The 20146-nt window shown below is 49.3% G+C and overlaps 1 protein-coding gene across 1 annotated transcript; it reads right to left on the bottom strand.

The window, feature by feature from the left end:
• Positions 1 to 356: 356 nt before the first annotated feature.
• GABPB2 (GA binding protein transcription factor subunit beta 2) lies at positions 357 to 14619 on the bottom strand. Its single transcript, XM_081841124.1, has 9 exons — positions 14467 to 14619; positions 11500 to 11639; positions 8829 to 8996; positions 8065 to 8259; positions 5685 to 5835; positions 5429 to 5542; positions 4126 to 4308; positions 1863 to 2011; positions 357 to 897 (listed from the first exon to the last, which is right to left on the bottom strand). Exons 2-9 carry the CDS (start codon positions 11605 to 11607, stop codon positions 619 to 621), a joined length of 1347 nt encoding a protein of 448 aa, XP_081697250.1. The 5' UTR covers positions 11608 to 11639; positions 14467 to 14619; the 3' UTR covers positions 357 to 618.
• Positions 14620 to 20146: the final 5527 nt, after the last annotated feature.

The following is a 20146-nucleotide window of genomic DNA, read 5'->3' as shown; positions in this document are numbered from 1 at the left end:
CTCAGCACCCAGGGCACTGCTTGTGATACAAGCCGCTGCCCATGTTTCTAAGAGGAGAGCCTGCCTTCGTCACACCCGCTATTGCCAAGGCCTCGGGAAACAGGAAAGTGAGTGTCTCCTGTCAATTTGCGTGCAGGGTCCTTCAGCAACTGGGGCCATTTGGCCGGGGGGGGGGACATCCTGTGGATCTGCTCCTGTTTTCTGCCGCCGGCCCCCCGAGAAGGGCTGGCACCCTGACAGTAAGGCGGCGTCGCCCTCATAAAAAGGCCAGGTTTGGTTGGAGCTTTAGGTCACTTGCTGGCGGCTTATAAAAAGGGCTTCCGGTAACAAAAATATCTCTCTCTGAATGGCTAAGAAGATTATAAAAAAGGCATTTATTTTATGGCTGTGGGTGTTTAAAGCCCTGTTCTGAAAGGGGGGGAAAGCGAGGACAACGGACAGGAGAGGGGATAGGGGGGCTGACTGTGAACTGCCCCCCACCAAAGGACTTTTATCCAGAGTTTCTTTGGAGGGAGGGGTGTGGCTTCCTTCATTCCGCTATACCCCTTTTCCCAGGCAAGCTTTAATCCTGTTGATTTTCCTATTTTAAGAAAGTAAGCGAAAGGGCGACCTGAAGGGTTACGAGGTGCTGACGGTCTCCACCGCGACGTCGGTCGGGAGTTCTAGGTCCACCGTGGAGCTGACGGCCTCCTCCTCCGACATGGCAGCGGAGCTGACCGCCTGGCCTTCACCATTGTCCTCCACGACCTCTTCCGTCCCGTTGGCCTGTTGCCTGTCCATGGCTTCCAGCTTCTGCCGGTACCCCTCGGCCTCCAGCTCCTTCTTCATCAGCCGGCTGCGGTACTCCTGAGCGCGGCGGTTGGCTTCCTGCAGCTGCTGCTGCAAAATCTCCCTCTCCTACGGGGGGGAAGCAGACCCATGGGTCTTTGTCAGGAGGGGCAGCTCAGGGCAGCTGCAGAGAGGGCTTCCTCCAAAGAGGGGATGGATGGTGGAGCAGGACTGGGCTAAAAATCCCAGTTTATTGCTGGGGGGAAAGCAAGGTTCTAGACCTCATGAGCTGCGGAGGGAAAAGGCACAGAGGCCCCATCCATCTTCCCTCTGTGAAGGGATGGAATATTCAGCACAAGTAAAATCTTTCTGGCAAAAAGGGAGAACCACTTGTGCTTAAGAGTGTCGGACTAGGACCTGGGAGAGACCAGGATTCAAATCCTACCATTTGCCCATGAAGCTCCTTGGGCCCGTCGCTGCCTCTCAGCCTAACCTACCTCACAGGGCTATTGTGAGAATAAAGAAGAGTTTGGATTTCATATCCCTCTTTATCACTACCCGAAGGAGTCTCAAAGCGGCTAACAATCTCCTTTCCCTTCCTCCCCTACAACAAACACTCTGTGAGGTGAGTGGGGCTGAGAGACCTCAGAGAAGTGTGACTGGCCCAAGGTCACCCAGCAGCTGCATGTGGAGGAGTGGAGACCTGAACCCGGTTCCCCAGATTACGCCATGCTGAGTTTCTTGGGAGGGAAAATGATGGGATATGATTGCAACAAAATAAAAACAGTTGCAGCTTGGAAGTCGAAAGGAATCCATTCCGGAAGTCCATCTGATTTCCAAAACGTTTGAGAACCAAATCACAGCTTCCGATTGGCTGCAGGAAGCTCCTGCAGCCAATCGGAAGCCGGAGAAGGACGTTTGGCTTCCAAAAGAACATTCGCAAACCGGAACAATCACTTCTGGGTTTCGATCCGGGAGCCAAAATATCAGAGTTCCAGAGCATTCGGGATCCAAGGTACGACTGTAAAAGTAAAATCTCTCGCCGTTCTAGGACATGGGTGCCCAAAAGGCATTGGGTCTCCCCCCCCCTTTACCTTGCTTTCTTCCAGGTCATCTGCAACTTCTTCTACCTTGATCTTCTTGGCAGGGGGCTCCTCCTCCTCCTCTACTATGTGCTGATCGCTGTCACTTTGCTCCTCGATGATGGTTTCTTCTGCAACCTGACCAGCAGGCACTGTGAGGACTGCACGAGGAGGGCGGGGGGTAGGGGAGACACAGGGAATTCTGGTGAGGGGAGGAAAGTATGCAGTGCTGCTCAGGGGTTGGAAAGTTCAGTTTTTAGAACAGGAGCCATTCCAGCCTCAACTAATTGCAGTTCACGTTCGTCCCTTTACAGAACAGAGCTTGGTCGGTTCATCTTCAGTTCACAGCTCAATTCAATTTCTTTAATACTGTATTTAAATTGTTGCAACCCCCCATTGGTACCTTAGACTGAATTGTGGCGTGCTAATAAACATAATAACAATTATTATTATAGTACGGTTTCTATTGTTTTATACAGGGCTGCCATACACCCGGACTTTGCCAGACGTTACCGGGATTTCAAAGGCGGAATTGACGCCTGGCTTTGTCCTGGATCTCAGACAACTCAATCGAAAAAATGCAGGGTGTTTTTGTAAAAAAAAATGATCTCAACAACTTGGGGGTTTGTCTTTAAAAGGCTCCTCAACTTTGGGGTTTTCCAAATGGCAACCCTATTTTATACCCATGATCTTCAGCAAAGTTCCTTCGGATGAGTAGCCCCACACAGTTGGGACTGTGTAAGGGGGAAGGTGGGGGAGAGATGAGGTCTGGCTTGCCAGGCCAAAAAGATACTATGAAGGCCTTTGACAACCTGTTGCCTTGCAGACAGGGATGCCCTCCAAAGGCCAGGGACAGTGATCAAAGTCCCAAATCCCTGCAATGCAGCAATCATAGAATCATAGAATCATAGAATCATAGAATCAGAGTTGGAAGAGACCACAAGGGCCATCGAGTCCAACCCCCTGCCAAGCAGGAAACACCATCAGAGCACTCCTGACATACAATCACAGCCAGTGGCGTAGCGTGGGGGGTGCCAGGGGTGCCGGCCGCACCGGGCGCAACATCTGGGGGGGGCGCGAGTCCAGAGGGAAGGGACAAGTTCCTTCCTCCGCCGGGCTCCCCGCTGCCACCGCCAGCCTTGCGCCCTAGCGCGCGCGTGCCCCCCGCCGCCGCCACCGCGGCTGCGCTCCACTCACTGCTCGCAGGAGGAGCAGCCGCTGCAGCGGCACCGCCGCCGCCACCAACGCCTGGCCGGGCACGGGCAGCCTCCGCACCCCGCCGCCGCCGCCATCCCCTCGGCCCAGTCACAGGCGGCGGCTGCTTCTGCCGACTGGGAGGGAGGAGAGCTCCGAGGGGCCTCGCCGCGCCCTGCTCTCCCCAAAACCCTCCGAGAGGAAGCCGGCGGGCGGGCGAGGGTCTCCCGGCGGAAGGGGGCGCCGCTGGCTCCGGCTCTCAGCGCAAGTCTCAGCCGCGGGGGGGGGGGTCGGGCGAGGACGGAGCGTGGCTGGAAGCCCCCGGACCAGGCCGGGGGGAGGAGAGGCGCTCGCCAAGCCCGGATCTGGAGCGCCTCAGAGCGCGGGCTCCACCTACAGCCCAAGGAGAGGAGGGGGCGGGGAGGCGCCCGAGGGGAGGGGGCTTCGGCTGTCTCGGCCCGCGGGGGCTCCGCAAATAATAAATTTAATAAATTCCTGCTGAGCCTTAAGGGGGGGGTCCTTGGCTCCTTCGCTCGCCCCCAGCCCCAGTGGCGTAGCGTGGGGGGTGCAGGGGGGCGGCCGCAACATCTGGGGGGCGCGCGCTCGCACTCGAGTGCTAAAATCCAGGGGTTAGGGGGCGCAAATTACTTGCCTTGCCCCGGGTGCTGACAACCCACGCTACGCCACTGATCACAGCAAAGGAAGTTCTGATGGACGGCCACCCAACTTCTGCTTAAAAACCTACAGGGAAGGAGAGTCCATCGCCTTCCGAGATCCACTGTCAAACAGCTCTTGCCGTCAGAAAGTTCTTCTTAATGTTTGCTTGGCATCTCCTTGTCCTTTGAAACTGCTGCTTGGGATCCTCCCCTCCAGAGCAACAGAAGAACAAGCTTGCTTGTCTCCTCCAGGTATCTGAAGGTGGCTCTCATATCATGTCCCAGATGTAGTCAGTGTCCAGCCACACTGGAAGGGCCAGAGGTGTGTCCCCTACACTCTCTGGTCTTCTGATTGATGCTGGCTGAGCCCAAAAAGAAGGGAGCCGCTTGTACCTCTCCCTTGGAGTCGTCCCCCCCCCCTTTACCTTGCTGCCCATTCTGCATCGTCACGATGAAGGGCTGGCCGAGGGCCCCACTGGGAAGGGCCGCCTGGAGGTTGCCCAGATGGACGCCGTCGGTCATGATCGTGATAATCCGCCGGCCCCCTCCACCAACCACGTGCTGGAGGGGGGAAGTGGCGGAGCTGGAGTCCACTGTTTCCTCAGACGCTGCAAAAAGAGAGACAGAGAGAGAAAGAAAGAAGTCAAAGGGAAGAGCTCAGCCGCTTCTGTTTCTTTTTTTAAAAAAATTAACCAGGGAGGAAAGAGCTCAAATCACAGCTTTGGGGGCCACCTGCACAAACACAGCGCTTAAGAACTGGCGCCACAAAGAAAATGAACAAATGAGGTCCAGCAACCCACACACAGCTGCGGTTTTCACGTTTGTTGGAATGGGCTCGAGAAATTCAAAACGAGGTTTCTAGACCTCATGGCAACACAGAGAACAGAAGGGTTTCTTGCTCCCTTTTTCGTGTAGGGGCATGGCCGTTCTCTGAACACAGAGACCTTGAATGGCCTAACTCAGGACTGGCGGGACCTGAGGCCTGCCGGATGCTCACCCCTGACTGTTTGTCCTGCTGGTGGGGAGGGGGCACGTGCAGTTTCCATCTTCCTGCTTTAAAATGCACTATGGGGGGATTGGAGGGGGAGTAACTTTAGCAGAGTAACACTACTAGCTCTTTGTGATTTCCACATTTATTTATTTATTTATAAAAGGCTTGTGAGGATCCGAACAGGGATAGGGAGTTTGTCGCTATCCAGATATTGCTGCGCCTACAACCTGCTGGGGGTTGAAGTCAGCATCTGAAGAGTCCTGGTTCCTCATCCTAAGTGTGTCTTTGCGGCTGACCTCTCAGGGGTTAAGCAGTGGGTACCTGGCAGCCCTGCTAGCCTCAAGGGCTGCATTTCCTTAAACTGGAAATATTAATTCATGTTGTAATTTTGTTTGTTTACCTTGGGGTGTAATTGTTTCTTTGTTCATTGGTCTTGTTTATAGGATTCTGTAACTTTCTGTATTGCTTTTCTGATTATTTTTATTACTAGCACTCATTGAAGAGAATGCTACTATAACTGACTAGTTCTTACTATGCCCACCAGTTTACTAGGCTTTAAGCCAATCACCCCCTCCCTGCTTATGATCTGGACGGACAGGAGGGCCGCTGGAGAGGGAACAGAGATAACCTGCTTTTTCCCGTCAGAGTTGAGACAGCCTGCATAGGGACAATGCCCAAAGTCTTTCCACCTGTCCTCCCATCCCTGGCGACTGATACCCAGATTCCTTTCGACCTACCGGGGGCTCTGTTTGAGTTGGAAAGCGGGCCGGAGGCTTCTGCGATGGCTGCCAGCGTGGCGAGGACTGAGGTTGTTGAGTTTGGAAACTGCACCGTGGAAATGTGGGAATCGCCTGCCCGGGAGGGTGGAAGAGGGAACAAAGGATGTTAACAGAGACGTCCCAGAATGGCAGACACCCGCAGAGGCCGTTTCACTATCCTGTGTTGACACAGCAAGAGGGGAGGAAGTGGGTGTGGCCACTTCCAGAGTCCTACCTGAGGTTGTTTTGGTGCCTGCTGAGGAGACGATGCTGGCCAGACTCATCATGTCCCCTGAAGCCAAAATAAACGGCTGGCCCACGGTGACGGAGCCTGGGACCGGGTTCACTCTCTCGGGGTTGGTGTTGACCTGGTTTTGCATTGCTTCCTGAAGAAGAGAACGATGCCCTGATTCCGGCAGATGTTTGTCCTTAAACGCTTGCCCCAAAACAGCCTTCCAGTTGCCATACCCACCCGCCTCTTTGCAAGCCCATTGCTGGAGAATCCTTGGTCCAGAAACTGCCGTTCTTGCGGCACGACCCCTGACAGGAGCAAGACCCTCTCAGCGTGTTACACTTCAGGCTCCGAGATCTGCACTGGGTGCCAATTTGTTATCCAGCCAAACTCAATGGGGAATCGAATCCGAGACCAAGGAGAAGAGTTGGTGGAAGAAGAGTGGAAGAAATTTAAAGTTTATCTTCAGAAATATTGTAAAATTAAGGAATGTTAGAAAGATGTTGGAAAAAAATTATGTGGTTTTAGCAGAAAGGATATAAAGGATTAAGTAAAAATGAATTGGTGAAAGAGAGAAGGTAAAATTATAATATGTTAAGATAAATTATCAGGATAAAAAGAAAGTTGGAAGGATTTGCTGGAATATTTAACTGAATTAGAATACAAAAATGGGAGGCGTGAGGAAGTCAAGGAAATAAGTGAATGTAAGTAAGCGAGTTAAAGGTTTGACTTGTTTTTTATTTCTTTTTTCTGTTGTTTTTTTTGGATGATATGTATTGTTTTCTTTTCTGTTTTTTTTCTGTAACCTTTAAAATCTTAATAAAAAATTATTTTTTTTAAAAAAACAAACTCAATGGGGAATCATCTTGCTCCTTACGTTCCTACTCAACCACTTTCACAAGAGCCACGTTACACCCATTTCACACTTGCAAGGAATCAATCTTTCAGCATTGCAGCACTGCTCGTTGACATTAGGAAAATGCCTTCACCGTACAGTCACCGTTCGACTCTCGGTACCCTTCAAAAACCAAGGTGCGGCTTCCAATTGGCTGCAGGAGCTTCCTGCGCTCAATCAGAAGCCGCGTCAGCCGTGCCAGATGTTTGGCTTCCAAAAACTGTTTGAAAACCGGAACACTTCCGATTTTTGATAGTTCGGGACCCAAAACGTACAAATACCAAGGCGTTCGGCAACCAAAGTACAGTGGTGCCTCGCAAGACGAAAAGAATCCGTTCCGCGAGTCTCTTCGTCTAGCGGTTTCTTCGTCTTGCGAAGCAACCCTATTAGCGGCTTAGCGGATTAGCGCTATTAGAGGCTTAGCGGCTATTAGCGGCTTAGAAAAAGGGAGAAAAAAGCGAAAAAAATCGCAAGACTCGCAAGACGTTTTCGTCTTGCAAAGCAAGCCCATAGGGAAATTCGTCTTGCGAAGCACCTCAAAAACGGAAAACCCTTTCGTCTAGCGGGTTTTTCGTCTTGCAAGGCCTTTGTCTTGCGGGGCACCACTGTACAACTGTACTCTTTGCAACATCTGCTTAAAACATTTTTCATTTACGTACACACACTCAGAGACGCAATCTTATGACATACGTCTATTTTAAAAACTTCTGGTTTTATTTCTGTTTTGATGAATTGGACATCCATTAATTTTGAACCTTTGGTTCTATCAGTATTTTTAATGAATGCTTTATACTGTTTTATGCAAACTGCTAAAAAATCTTGCCAAATACGTAGATAAAACCACTGCCTTGGGTCAAAAGAAATTCAACTTTCAAGGCTTGTCGGCGTATTCTGCTTCAGCTGTGAGGTGGGAGAAAGACATCAGAAATCTAAAAGGGACAGTGTCATTTTTAGGTGATGGTCCTTCGGGTCTAAAAAAGATAAATACCAGTATTGCTAGTCAGAAGCATAGCGTTATCCTAGACCCAGATAACAGTCTTGGGCCAGGATCTCCTAAGGCAGGCATAGGCAAACTCGGCCCTCCAGATGTTTTGGGACTACAACTCCCATCATCCCTAGCTAACAGGACCAGTGGTCAGGGATGATGGGAGTTGTAGTCCCAAAACATCTGGAGGGCTGAGTTTGCCTATGCCTGCCCCAAAGCCTCTACTTGCTCCCCTATTCACCCCTTTCCCCCATTGTCTGATGTGCTCCTTTCGTGGCGAGGGTGCCTGGATTGTGGCACACCCTCCAAGAAGGAATTCACTCAGTTCCTTTGCCAATGGAGGTTCAGACAGCAAGTTAAAATTATAATAATAATAATAATAATTAAGCACTGCTGTTTTGGAGGGCGTTTGGGATATTTAATCCCCTTCAGGTTCTCATTAAGATACAGTTTATCAGGGCTGGTGTTCTGTTGGGAACAAAAAGGCAGCGTTTTTCTCCCACCTGCAGTATCAACAAGGTCTCTGGGTTGTTCTTGTCCAGCGCGATGTCAAAGGCAGACTTGTCAAACTTGCTGAAGGCATGCACGTTGGCCCCGTACTTGACGAGCAGCTCAACGACATCGCGGTGGTTGTGCTCCGTTGCCCAGTGCAACGCTGTCATCTTCAGCATGTCCTTGGCGTTCACGTCGGCACCGTTCTGATGAGCAGGGGGAAGAGAAACAGTAGCTATGGGTCAAAGCCAGTTGCATGAGGAGCATGGGGAACGCTGCTCCCCGGACGTGCAAAGAAATCAAGCCGCCCACACCATCAAGGATGCTCCAAGGAAGTGCTTTTCAGCAAATGCTACTCTAGCCACAGTCGAGACAACAAGAATACAACTATGCTAGTCTGTCCCGATGTACCAACAAGACCAGGCATAGGCAACCTTCAGCCCTCCAGATGTTTTGGCCTACAACTCCCATGATCCCTAGCTAATAGGACCAGTGGTCAGGAATGATAGGAATTGTAGTCCAAAGCATCTGGAGTGCCAAAGGGTGCCTATGCCTGAACAAGACACTATGACAAAAGCAAGATGTGGGTAAACCAATGAAGGTTCAGCAGATGAGAGGGAATGGAGGATAATTTCTTATTACTGCTTCTATGGGTGAAAACAGATGGGGGGCTTTAGGTTCTGCTGCTATTCCCAACCTGACACCTGGTTGTTTAACCTTAACCATTGCTCAGGTCTTTTTAAAGCCACCCCCGTTATGACAGAACCTCGCTTACCCTGATGAGGAGCTCCACGATGTGCGAGTGCCCGTCAGCGGCCGCCATGTGCAGCGGCGTCCTGTCCACCTTGGTCCGTGCGTCTCTGCTCACTCCCGCTCGGAGCAGGACTTCCGCCGTGGAATAGTGGCCATGCTGAGCTGCCAGGTGAAGAGGGGATGTTCCCAGCTGCAGGACGAGTGAATAGGAAAATGTTACCACCTTCATAGTCTACCATCTCTGACTACACTCCACGATGAACGGGCTCGTCTATAGCTCTGTGGACGCTCCCCTTGTATTCAAGGCGGCACGCAATCTCCATGCGGGTACTGTGTGCCTTGTGGACAGGGGAGTGGGGGACAAAGGGCTTCAGCTGACCATGCAGTCTTCCATAACAAGTGTGTAAGGAACTTAAGCCCCTCCAGATGTCAGTGGCTTCCAGCTCCCATCGTGCCCCATCAGCACAGCCAATGGGCAGGTACGCTGATGGGCGTTGGGAGTCCAACACTGTCTGAGAGGTTGCAAATGTGGGTTCCTCTGAAACTGGTGCAGACAGAGCTGCACATAATAGTCATAATATACTGATCACAAAGGGACACAGGTGGCGCTGTGGGTAAAAGCCTCAGTGCCTAGGGCTTGCCGATCGAAAGGTCGGTGGTTCGAATCCCCGCGGCGGGGTGCGCTCCCGTCGTTCGGTCCCAGCGCCTGCCCACCTAGCAGTTCGAAAGCATGTCAAAGTGCAAGTAGATAAATAGGTACCACTCTGGCAGGAAGGTAAACGGCTTTTCCGTGCGCTGCTCTGGTTCTCCAGAAGCGGCTTAGTCCTGCTGGCCACATGACCCGGAAGTGTCTCCGGACAGCGCTGGCCCCCGGCCTCTAGAGTGAGATGGGCGCACCAACCCCAGAGTCTGGGGTGCAAGTAGATAAATAGGGACCGCTTACTAGCGGGAAGGTAAACGGCGTTTCCGTGTGCGGCTCTGGCTCGCCAGAGCAGCGATGTCACGCTGGCCACGTGACCCGGAAGTGTCTCCGGACAGCGCTGGCCCCCGGCCTCTAGAGTGAGATGGGCGCACCAACCCCAGAGTCTGGCAAGACTGGCCCGTACGGGCAGGGGTACCTTTACCTTTACTGATCACAAATACACGATTATTTATTTCAGTAGATGCATTAGTATGAGCATATAACGCCTTAAAAGGTTTGGGATCCAAGTATCTAAAAGAGCGCCTTCCCCAGTACAAAATGCTCCAGACCCTAAGATCAGCAGGGGAGGCATTGTTGATGCTGCCGCCACAGGGGGCTGCCTGGTTGGCACGGACCCATCACAGGGCCTTTTCAGTAGTGGCTCCCCGGTTGTGGAATGCTTCCCCTAGCAAAGTGTACCTGTCTCCATCATCATTAACTTCAAGGAGCAATCTGAAAACTCTCCTGTTTACCCAGGAATTTGGTGGCTGAAGAATACAGAGACCCTCAAGATCATTAGATGCACAAATGTTTTTCAATGTAGTTGCATTTAGAATGTTCCTAACTGTACCTGCTTTTAGATGCTTTTAATTGTAATTGTTTTTAGAAATGTTTTAGAATGTTTTGCTTTGTTGTTAAATTGTATACAGTGGTACCTTGGTTCTCGAACAGCTTAGTTGATGAACAAATCGGCTCCTGAACGCCGCAAACCCAGAAGTTAAGTGTTCCGGTTTGTAAACACTTTTCGGAAGCCAAAAGTCCGATGCACCTTCCGCTTGAGTGCAGGAAGCTCCTGCAGCCAATCGGAAACCACACCTTGGTTTTCGAATGGTTTTGGTAGTCGAACTGACTTCCAGAACAAATTAAGTCCGAGAACCAAGGTACCACTGTATCTGCTTGCTCCCGGGGCTCCTTCGGGACAAAGGGCAGGATATAAATTCAATAAATTAAAAAATAGTCCATAGCTCTATAGTACATAAGAAACAACCAAGTAGGATTTGAGCAGCACATCCCGCTCCCATGGAATTCAGCAACTGGTACAGTGGTACCTTGGGTTAAGTACTTAATTCGTTCCGGAGGTCCGTACAGTGGTGCCTCGCAAGACGAAATTAATCCGTTCCGTGAGGCTCTTCGTATAGCGTTTTTTTTGTCTTGCGAAGCCAGCCCATTGACAGCTTAGCGGATTAGCGCTATTAGCTGTTTAGCGGCTTTTAGCGGATCAGCTGATAAGCGGCTTAGCGGCTTAGGAAAAGGGGGGAAAAGGGGGGGGAACCCGCAAGACATTTCATCTTGCGAAGCAAGCCCATAGGGAAATTTGTTTTGCGAAGCGCCTCCAAAACGGAAAACCCTTTCGTCTAGCGGGTTTTCCATCTTGCGAGGCGTTCGTCTTGCGGGGCACCACTGTACTTAACCTGAAACTGTTCTTAACCTGAAGTACCACTTTAGCTAATGGGGCCTCCTGCTGCCGCCGTGCCGCCGGAGCACGATTTCTGCTCTCATCCTGAAGCAAAGTTCTTAACCCGAGGTACTATTTCTGGGTTAGCGGAGTCTGTAACCTGAAGCGTATGTAACCCGAGGTACCACTGTATTTAGAAACAATGTGTGCAAGCGGAGCAGAGCCATCGTGACTAGTAGCCATGAATTTGTTGCTGTGATCCCAGCAAAAGAACCCTCCCCCTGTCCCCAATTTCCCTCTCCCGCCCCCCGCAATATTTCTGCCCTCCATACACACCCAGTCCGTAGTGAAAGGCGCACCGTTTGCCATCAACGTCCTGACTTCGTCATCTTGGCCTTTGCGAGCTGCTTCCAGCAGCCTCTTCCCCAGGTCCACCAGGGACATCTTGATACATGGGAACAGATGGTTTCAAAAATCTGGAGTTTGACATGGGGTGCGAGAGAGAGAAGAGGATACGGTACGGTTCAAGGAGAGGACATCAAACTCCACGAGGATATAATTTAGCATTTTAAAAGGCATGACAATTATTAAATGCTCCAGCCCCTCCTATAACCACTTGCCAGGAGCACAGTGCAATAGGTAAGACCTTAAGCGCTGGTTCACAATACAGCAAGGCCAATTCTTTACAGCAGGGCGTGAGAAACCTGCAGCCTTCCCAGTGCACTTGGACTCCATCTCCTATCATCCCTTGCCACTGGCCTAGCTGGCTGCCAGGAGGCGCGTCCGTCCTTGATCTTGCTGCGACAGAGCAAACAAACCCCCTAGAAACTTTTACATGAAAGAAAAAACATGGTATCTTTGCAAACCGTTCAGAGGTTTCCTTGCAATCAAGCAGTATGCAAGACTTGTCGAACAGAACAGAAATAATGAATGTGAACAGGCACACGTGCATACACGTATTTAAAATAAACACATAAAGGATGTTTCCACTTGATATTTGCATCATACACATACGAAGGGGTATGTACAAATATTAAAACTGTGGGGGAAAGCGAACGCTAATATTTCATTGAAATGCACATGGCATCCACCCACAGAGGCAGGCATGTCTCTCCCCCCCACAAGAAACAATGAGATAAGATAAAAAGGGGGGAGGCCTCCTCCCCCCTCTGTATCCCCACCAATGGCAGGACCTGAAAGTGGGGTTACAGGGCGGATAGAAGCGTGCTTGTTTGTTGTATTTTCACTCAAATGTATTGGCAAGAGGCCATGGCTCTCCTGTCCTTTTTTAGCATTCTGTTTCTGTCCCCTCCCCATATATATATATATATGTGTGTGTGTGTGTGTGTGTGTGTGTGTGTTACATTTTAGATACAGTACAGTGGTACCTCGGGTTAAGTACTTAATTCATTCCGGAGGTCCGTTCTTAACCTGAAGCACCACTTTAGCTAATGGGGCCTCCTGCTGCCGCTGCACGATTTCTGTTCTCATCCTGAAGCAAAGTTCTTAAACCGAGGTACTACTTCTGGGTTCGCGGAGTCCGTAACCTGAAGCGTCTGTAACCTGAGGTACCACTGTATTACATTATACACACACACACACACACACACACATATATATATATATAAATAATGTGTGCGTGTCTGTCATTATACGACAAAGGGCTTCGAGGTCTCTCTTGGGAATGAAGCCAAATTAAATCCATAATCCTCGATACCCATTTTAGGGGGAAAGAAAACCACTCCCATCACTCCACTTATAGATCTTCCTGCCCCAAAGAGTCTTCTGCAACCTTGAAAACCAGCAAACTCATTAGGGGAAAAGCTTCCCTTAGTTTGAAGCGGTTTTCCAAAAAACACACACGCAAATATTTGTGGCCTCTTTTCTGTGGGGCGGGATCTGCTTCGCTTGGTGCGGTTGTTTCGAGTTTCTATTACTTTATTGTCATTGCTCCCAGTATTTATCTGTTTGTTTATATACCGCTTCATTAAAAGAAGAAGAGGAAGAAGACTCAAAGCATTTGTGTGTCTGTTGATTCCTGCATGAAATCCAGCGTTGTTTCTAAGGCAGCCCTTTCTCCCGAGGAGCTCGAGGCGGCGGACGTGGCACCTTCCCCTCTTTCTCTCTCTCTCTCTTCTTCACAACAGCCCTGCGAGGTCGTGTCTCTCTCTCTCTCTCTCTCTTTTTCTTTCTTTCTTTCTCTCTCTCTCTTTCTTTCTCTCTCTCTCTCTCTCTCTCTCCTTCTTCTTCACAACAGCCCTGCGAGGTCGTGTCTCTCTCTCTCTCTCTCTCTCTCTCTCTCTCTCTCTTTCTTTCTCTCTCTCTTTTTCTTTCTCTCTCTCTCTCTCTCTCTCTCCTTCTTCTTCACAACAGCCCTGCAAGGTCGTGTCTCTCTCTCTCTCTCTCTTTTTCTTTCTTTCTTTCTCTCTCTGTCTCTCTCTCTTTCTTCTTCACAACAGCCCTGCAAGGTCGTGTCTCTCTCTCTCTCTCTCTTTTTCTTTCTTTCTTTCTCTCTCTGTCTCTCTCTCTTTCTTCTTCACAACAGCCCTGCAAGGTCGTGTCTCTCTCTCTCTCTCTCTTTTTCTTTCTTTCTTTCTCTCTCTGTCTCTCTCTCCTTCTTCTTCACAACAGCCCTGCAAGGTCGTGTCTCTCTCTCTCTCCCTCTTTTTCTTTCTTTCTTTCTCTCTCTGTCTCTCTCTCCTTCTTCTTCACAACAGCCCTGCAAGGTCGTGTCTCTCTCTCTCTCTCTCTCTCTTTTTCTTTCTTTCTTTCTCTCTCTCTCTCTCTTTCTTTCTCTCTCTCTCTCTGTCTCTCTCTCCTTCTTCTTCACAACAGCCCTGCAAGGTCGTGTCTCTCTCTCTCTCTCTCTTTTTCTTTCTTTCTTTCTCTCTCTGTCTCTCTCTCTTTCTTCTTCACAACAGCCCTGCGAGGTCGTCTCTCTCTCTCTCTCTCTCTTTCTTTCTTTCTCTCTCTCTCTCTCTCTTTTTCTTTCTTTCTTTCTTTCTCTCTCTCTCTCTCTTTCTTCTTTACAACAGCCCTGCGAGGTCGTCTCTCTCTCTCTCTCTCTCTCTCTCTCTTTCTTTCTTTCTCTCTCTCTCTCTCTCTTTTTCTTTCTTTCTCTCTCTCTCTCTCTCTCTCTCTCTCTTTCTTTCTCTCTCTTTCTTTCTTTCTTTCTCTCTCTCTCTCTCTCGGGCCTCCGCCGCCTCATCCCCTCACGCCAACTGCCCCCCCATAAAGCCACCCGGCTTTTCCCCCCCCCACAACAACAACGACCCCCCTCCGCCCCTTCCCCCTCTCACTCACCCCCTCAGAGGCGTCTGGGGTTCGGTTCTTCTCCTCTCCTAACTTCCTACCGGCATTTTTCCTTTTTTTATTAAAAAAAAAGCCCTTAGCCTTTTTTAAAAATATAGGTTATTATCATCATGGGAATATATATATATATATATATATATATATATTAAATTGGTTTTGTTTTCCACGCCCCTCCCCTCCCCCCTCGGCGCCGAAAGGGAGGCAAAATGGCGGAACCGGAAGTGCGCCTCGGCTGGGTTTGAAAACGAAGCCACCGAGATGAGGGAGCGTCTCACAAGGGATATATCCGGTACGTACGGGAAAGGCCCACCCCTTCCTCCGACGTGCGTTCTCCCCCTCTCTTCCTAGAGGGGTTGCCGCTCTATCCGTCGCCATCTCCATGGTACAATGGTAAGCGGCCATGGTTGCCCCGAGGACTTTCTCGGACGCTCTATCACTTGCCACCTCTATGGGGAGCGGCCATGTTTCCCCCCTCCTCCTTCCTCTCTATCCCTCTTATTTCTATGGTAAGACTGAAGACCGCCCTGGAGGCTGAGAGTCTATGGCCGCTGAGCGATGGAGCCGCTCTAGCCATGGGCTTCTCTATGGCGATAAGTAGCAATTTGAATATTGGTGACTTTTTCCGAGGGTTTTCAAAGCTAAAATCTGCCCAAAAACCTCAAGGCTAACGTCTTCAGCTTATTTTTCTGCTCCAGAGGGGAGACGTTATTCGTGACTTACTGCTTCATTCTTTTGCACTGGTTTGCCTTAGTGTGAATCTAAATTTGTTGATATTTTTCAAAAAGTCATTTTAAATTTATTTATTTTCCGGTCGTCTGGAGTCCCAGGCTGTGCTTCGCGAACTCCACACTGGTGGCCCGAGGGGAGATGCCGCATTAAATGTTTGCATTGGCTTCTAATTGTATTTTAACCACTCCCATTATTTCTTACATTGCATTCTTTAAAAAATTTAAGTCCTATGGGATTTTAGAGGCTTGACCGATTTTTTTCCTTTCCCCTTTACGCTGCATTCCTTGTGCACCAGTTAGAGGCAATAGCAATTAGCGGGAAATAAATTGTCTAAGCAAGTAAAATTGTCTAAATAGATATAGGAAATAAAAAAAGAAATAAAAAAAATCAGAATCATCTAGCTCAGCACATTTACAATTGCTGCCACAGGCGTGAAGTTCATTCAACCTGCAGTTGTTAAAGGTGCAGGGAACCGTGGCTCTGACAATGATAAACTACAATTCCCATAATTCATGAATAGGGAGGTGCCTTAAATGTACGGCTTGCAGCCTCATACCCATCCAGCCCAGCACTGTCTACACTGACTGGCAGCAGCTCTCCAGGGTTTCTGATGGGAGATTGCCCCCAGTCCTACCAGGAGATCCGACTGGGGACTTGGCACCTTCTGCACTCAAGGCAGCCAGTCTGCCCACTGACCTGCGATTCTTCCTTTAGGATTAAATTTCATGAAATGTACTTAAACTATCCCATAGCTGTCAACTGTCCCTTATTTGGCGGGAAAGTCCCTTATCCCAGCGCTGTGTCCTGCTGCTGTCCCTTATTGATGATGTCCCTTAAATTTCCCGGGTTTCAAAGGACGCAGCTCCTCTCCCTCCCTCCCTCCCTGCCGGCCAGGGAGGAGGGAGGCTCCAGCTGTGTTGCTTGGCTGCGTTGCTCACCCAATAAGGAGTCTGAGAACGACTGGGGGGTGGAGCTTGCATGCCTTGTGCCGATCAAATCGGCCGCGTTGCCTGGGGACTTGCCTTTGCTCAGCGCTTCCCAGCGGAGAGGTGACGGTGGTTTCCCTTGCTGCATCCCCTTTGCCGGGTTGCTGCGCTGTGGGAACCACCGCTGGAGGCTTCGTTTGGCTTCTGGCTGGGCTTTCTGCCTTTGGCTTGGAGGGACTCAGAAGTCGAACATACAGTGGTGCCTCGCAAGACGAAAATAATCCGTTCTGCGAGTCTCTTCGTCTAGCGTTTTTTTCGTCTTGCGAAGCATCCCTATTAGCGGATTAGCGCTATTAGCGGCTAAGCGGCTATTAGCGGCTTAGCGGCTTAGAAAAAGGGGGGGGGGAAACTCGCAAGACGTTTTCGTCTTGCGAAGCAAGCCCATAGGGAAATTCGTCTTGTGAAGCGCCTCGAAAAACGGAAAACCCTTTCGTCTAGCGGGTTTTTCGTCTTGCGAGGCATTCGTCTTGCGGGGCACCACTGTACCTGTGCTCCGAAAATCCCTTATTTTGGCTGCTGATCCCTTATTTTCGAGGCTGCTGGTCCCTTATTTTCAAATCTGTAAGTTGACAGCTATGCTATCCTTGCAGCAGCACGCTGTGAGATTTGGAAGGACTCTTATTTATTCCACTTCTTGTCCATTTCAGGAAACCTTTCCACCCGGTATACGGAGGCCGTGGCGATGTGCAGCAGCAGGGTCGTCGTCCGATGAATCCCTCAAAGGCGTCAAAACTGTCCCCCCAAAAGAAAGGCTTCACTTTCTAGGGGTCAAGTTCACTGCATGTATGGTGTAAAGGAAAATATTATGAACATGATGTATAGATGGTACTTCACTCCTGTAAAATTGGCAAAGATATATCATAACAGTGATAATTTATGTTGGAAATGTAAAGAAAAAGAAGGTACCTTTTATCATATGTGGTGGACCTGCCCCAAGGTGAAAGACTTCTGGGAGAAGATTTATAATGAATTGGAAAAAAATGTTGAAATATACATTTATTAAGAAACCAGAGGCCTTTCTTCTTGGAATAACAGGTTTGGAATTGCCCAAGAAAGATGTTTTTGTATGCCACAACTGCGGCTAGAATTTTGTTAGCTAAGAACTGGAAAACACAAGTCCCAACAGTGGAGGAATGGCAGATGAAGATGATGGATTTTTCGGAGCTAGCCGACCTGACTGGAAGAGTCCACGACCAGAAGGAGGAGGACTACCAGGAAGAATGGAGGAAATTTAAAGACTATTTATTTAAATATGTTAAGGTAACTTAATTGGAAAAACTTGCAAATACCAGATAGGCTTAGGATTCAAATATGCAATGTTAGAGAATAACATGTTTAAAGTTAAAATGAAAAGAAAGAAAGATGTTAAGTGATTAAGTTAATTTCATGAGAAAATTGGTTTTGGAAAACTGTTACAATGATATACACTGAAATTCAGCTAGGGGGGATTTGAGGAAGTCAAGTAACAAGTTTGGATTAAGTATAACTAAGATGTTTGTTTGTTTGTTTGTTTGTTTCAAAATTTTGGAAAATCAATTTTAAAAAATTGGGGGGATAAGAAAGGCTTTGCTTTCTAAGGAAACAGAGCCTCCCCTTCTCTCCTGCCTCCACACCCTGCAATTTATTACGTTTGAGGCCTTAGGTCATGTGTTTTCTTCGCCAGCAGCCACCACCATCGATGAGACCTTCAGCCTGGCTTTGAGCAAAGTCTGCATGGTGCGAACAGGCATCTTGCGGTCTTTTGAATGAGGCTTTTGTCCGGCGCTGGGAGGCCACAACGCATTGGGCCCCAGTGCACTGTTTGGGTACTCAAAGTCCCATTCTTCTCTCGGATCTCCGTGAGACATACGGGCATAACGCCTTTTTGTTTGGATTGGCACAGGCTGGGTTAACAGAAGCTGGGGTTTTTTTAGTCTGGGATGTGGTCAAAGGATTTGTGTAGGCCAGGAGCCCCCTATGTCAAAGACGACTCTCCCTTGGGGAGAAAAATTCGTGTGGGGCTGCATGTTGGCTGTGAGCAAAAGAAGAGCCAAGAGCAACCTTTAAAGCCCTAAGACCCTCGTACCTACGGGACCGCCTCTCCTGGTCTGCCCCGCGGAGGACCTGAAGGTCCACAAATGACAACACCTTGGAGGTCCCAAGTCACAGGTAGTTAGATTGGTTTCAACTAGGGCCAGGGCCTTTTCAGTACTGGCCCCGACTTGGTGGAACACTCTGTCACTAGAGACTAGGGCCCTGCGGGACTTGACATCTTTCTGCAGAGCCTGCAAGACAGAACTGTTCCGCCTGGCCTTTGGTTTGGACTCACTCTGACCCTTATGTCTTCCCTCCCCTTACAGTTTGGATCTATGGGCTACTTTTAAAATGAGGCTGCATTTTAAATTGCATTTTAACCTGTATTTTAAATTGGGTGTTTTTTTTTCCTATTATGTTTTTACTGTACAGTGGTGCCCCGCAAGACGAATGCCTCGCAAGATGAAAAACTCGCTAGACGAAAGGGTTTTCCGTTTTTCGAGGCGCTTTGCAAGACGAATTTCCCTATGGGTCTTGAGTCTTGCAAGTTTTCCCCCTTTCCGTCCCCCTTTTTCTAAGCCGCTAATAGCCGCTAAGCCACTAATAGCGCTAAGCCACTAAGCCGCTAGTGGCCATGCTTCACAAGACGAAAAAACTGCTAGACGCAGAGACTCGCGGAACGAATTATTTTCGTCTTACGAGGCACCACTGTAATTTTATTGGTGTTAGCCACCCTGAGCCTGGGGAGGGCGGGGTATAAATAAAATTTATTATTGTTGTTGTTGTTGTGTTGTCGTTTAGTCGTGTCCGCCTCTTCATGACCCCCTGGACCAGAGCATGCCAGGCCCTCCTGTCTTCCACTGCCTCCCGCAGTTTGGTCAAACTCATGTTTGTATCTTCGAGAACACTGTCCCACCATCTTGTCCTCTGTCATCCCCTTCTCCTTGTGCCCTCCATCTTTCCCAACATCAGGGTCTTTCCCAGGGAGTCTTCTCTTCTCATGAGGTGGCCAAAGTACTGGAGCCTCAGCTTCAGGATCTGTCCTTCCAGTGAGCACTCAGGGCTCATTTCCTTAAGAATTCTTCTTCATCATCATCATCATCATTATTATTATTATTATTATTATTATTATTATTATTATTATTATTATTAATATCATCATCATCATCTCTGTGCCACTCAATTTTCCTTCTTTTCCTTTCTCTGTTTATCTTTTCTCTCTTTCCCTTTCTGCCACACTCCCCCCTCTCTCTTTTTACACACCCACACACCCTTTCAATCATTTTCTAACACCTCCTTTTCTCTGAATCCCTCCTTTCCTCTTTCTCGCATGCTCCAGAGTCGACTTCCCAAACCCGGTGCCTTCGGGTGGGATCTCCTCCCATCCATCGCTGTCTGGTCCTCTGATTGTCACGACAAGGCTGGCCCAAGTCATTCCGCAGAACCCGACCAGACTGGCAGTGAATTATCCCAACTCTGCCCATGGGATAATATCCTTCACCACGTAATGGAGGCTGGTTCGATAGGGCAAATGGGAGGTGGCCGGCTGCCCTCCACCAAAGGTGTTTACACAGAGGCTGGACGGACGCTGATCAGGGATGTGGATATGCAAGGTTTTGCATTGTGCTTCACTTGTGCATTTGGGCAAAGGGGACACTGACCAACAGTGGCAGAAGTTGGGTTCTCACATTTCAGCAGCAGCCCATGCAATGCTAAAATTCAGTGCCCACCACCGTTCCACAACATTTTTGCGGCGCCCCCTGCAGCACGGCGTCCAGTACAGCCACATCAGTCATGCTGCCTTAAAACTTTCTCTAGCACCCAACTCAGCTACGTTAGTAAAGAAAAAGCGTTTTTGATGTGTTATAACACTGGGACACCAGATGGCGCTGTAGAGCAGAAAACCTTTCTACACGATTTTACAAAGAGGTTTTTTCCCCTTT

This window comes from Podarcis erhardii, assembly GCF_964252035.2.
Source record: "Podarcis erhardii genome assembly, chromosome: 15".
Classification (NCBI taxonomy): Eukaryota; Metazoa; Chordata; class Lepidosauria; order Squamata; family Lacertidae; genus Podarcis; species Podarcis erhardii.
Note: the sequence above shows the minus strand (reverse complement) of the source record. Positions and strands in the feature narration are given on the sequence as shown.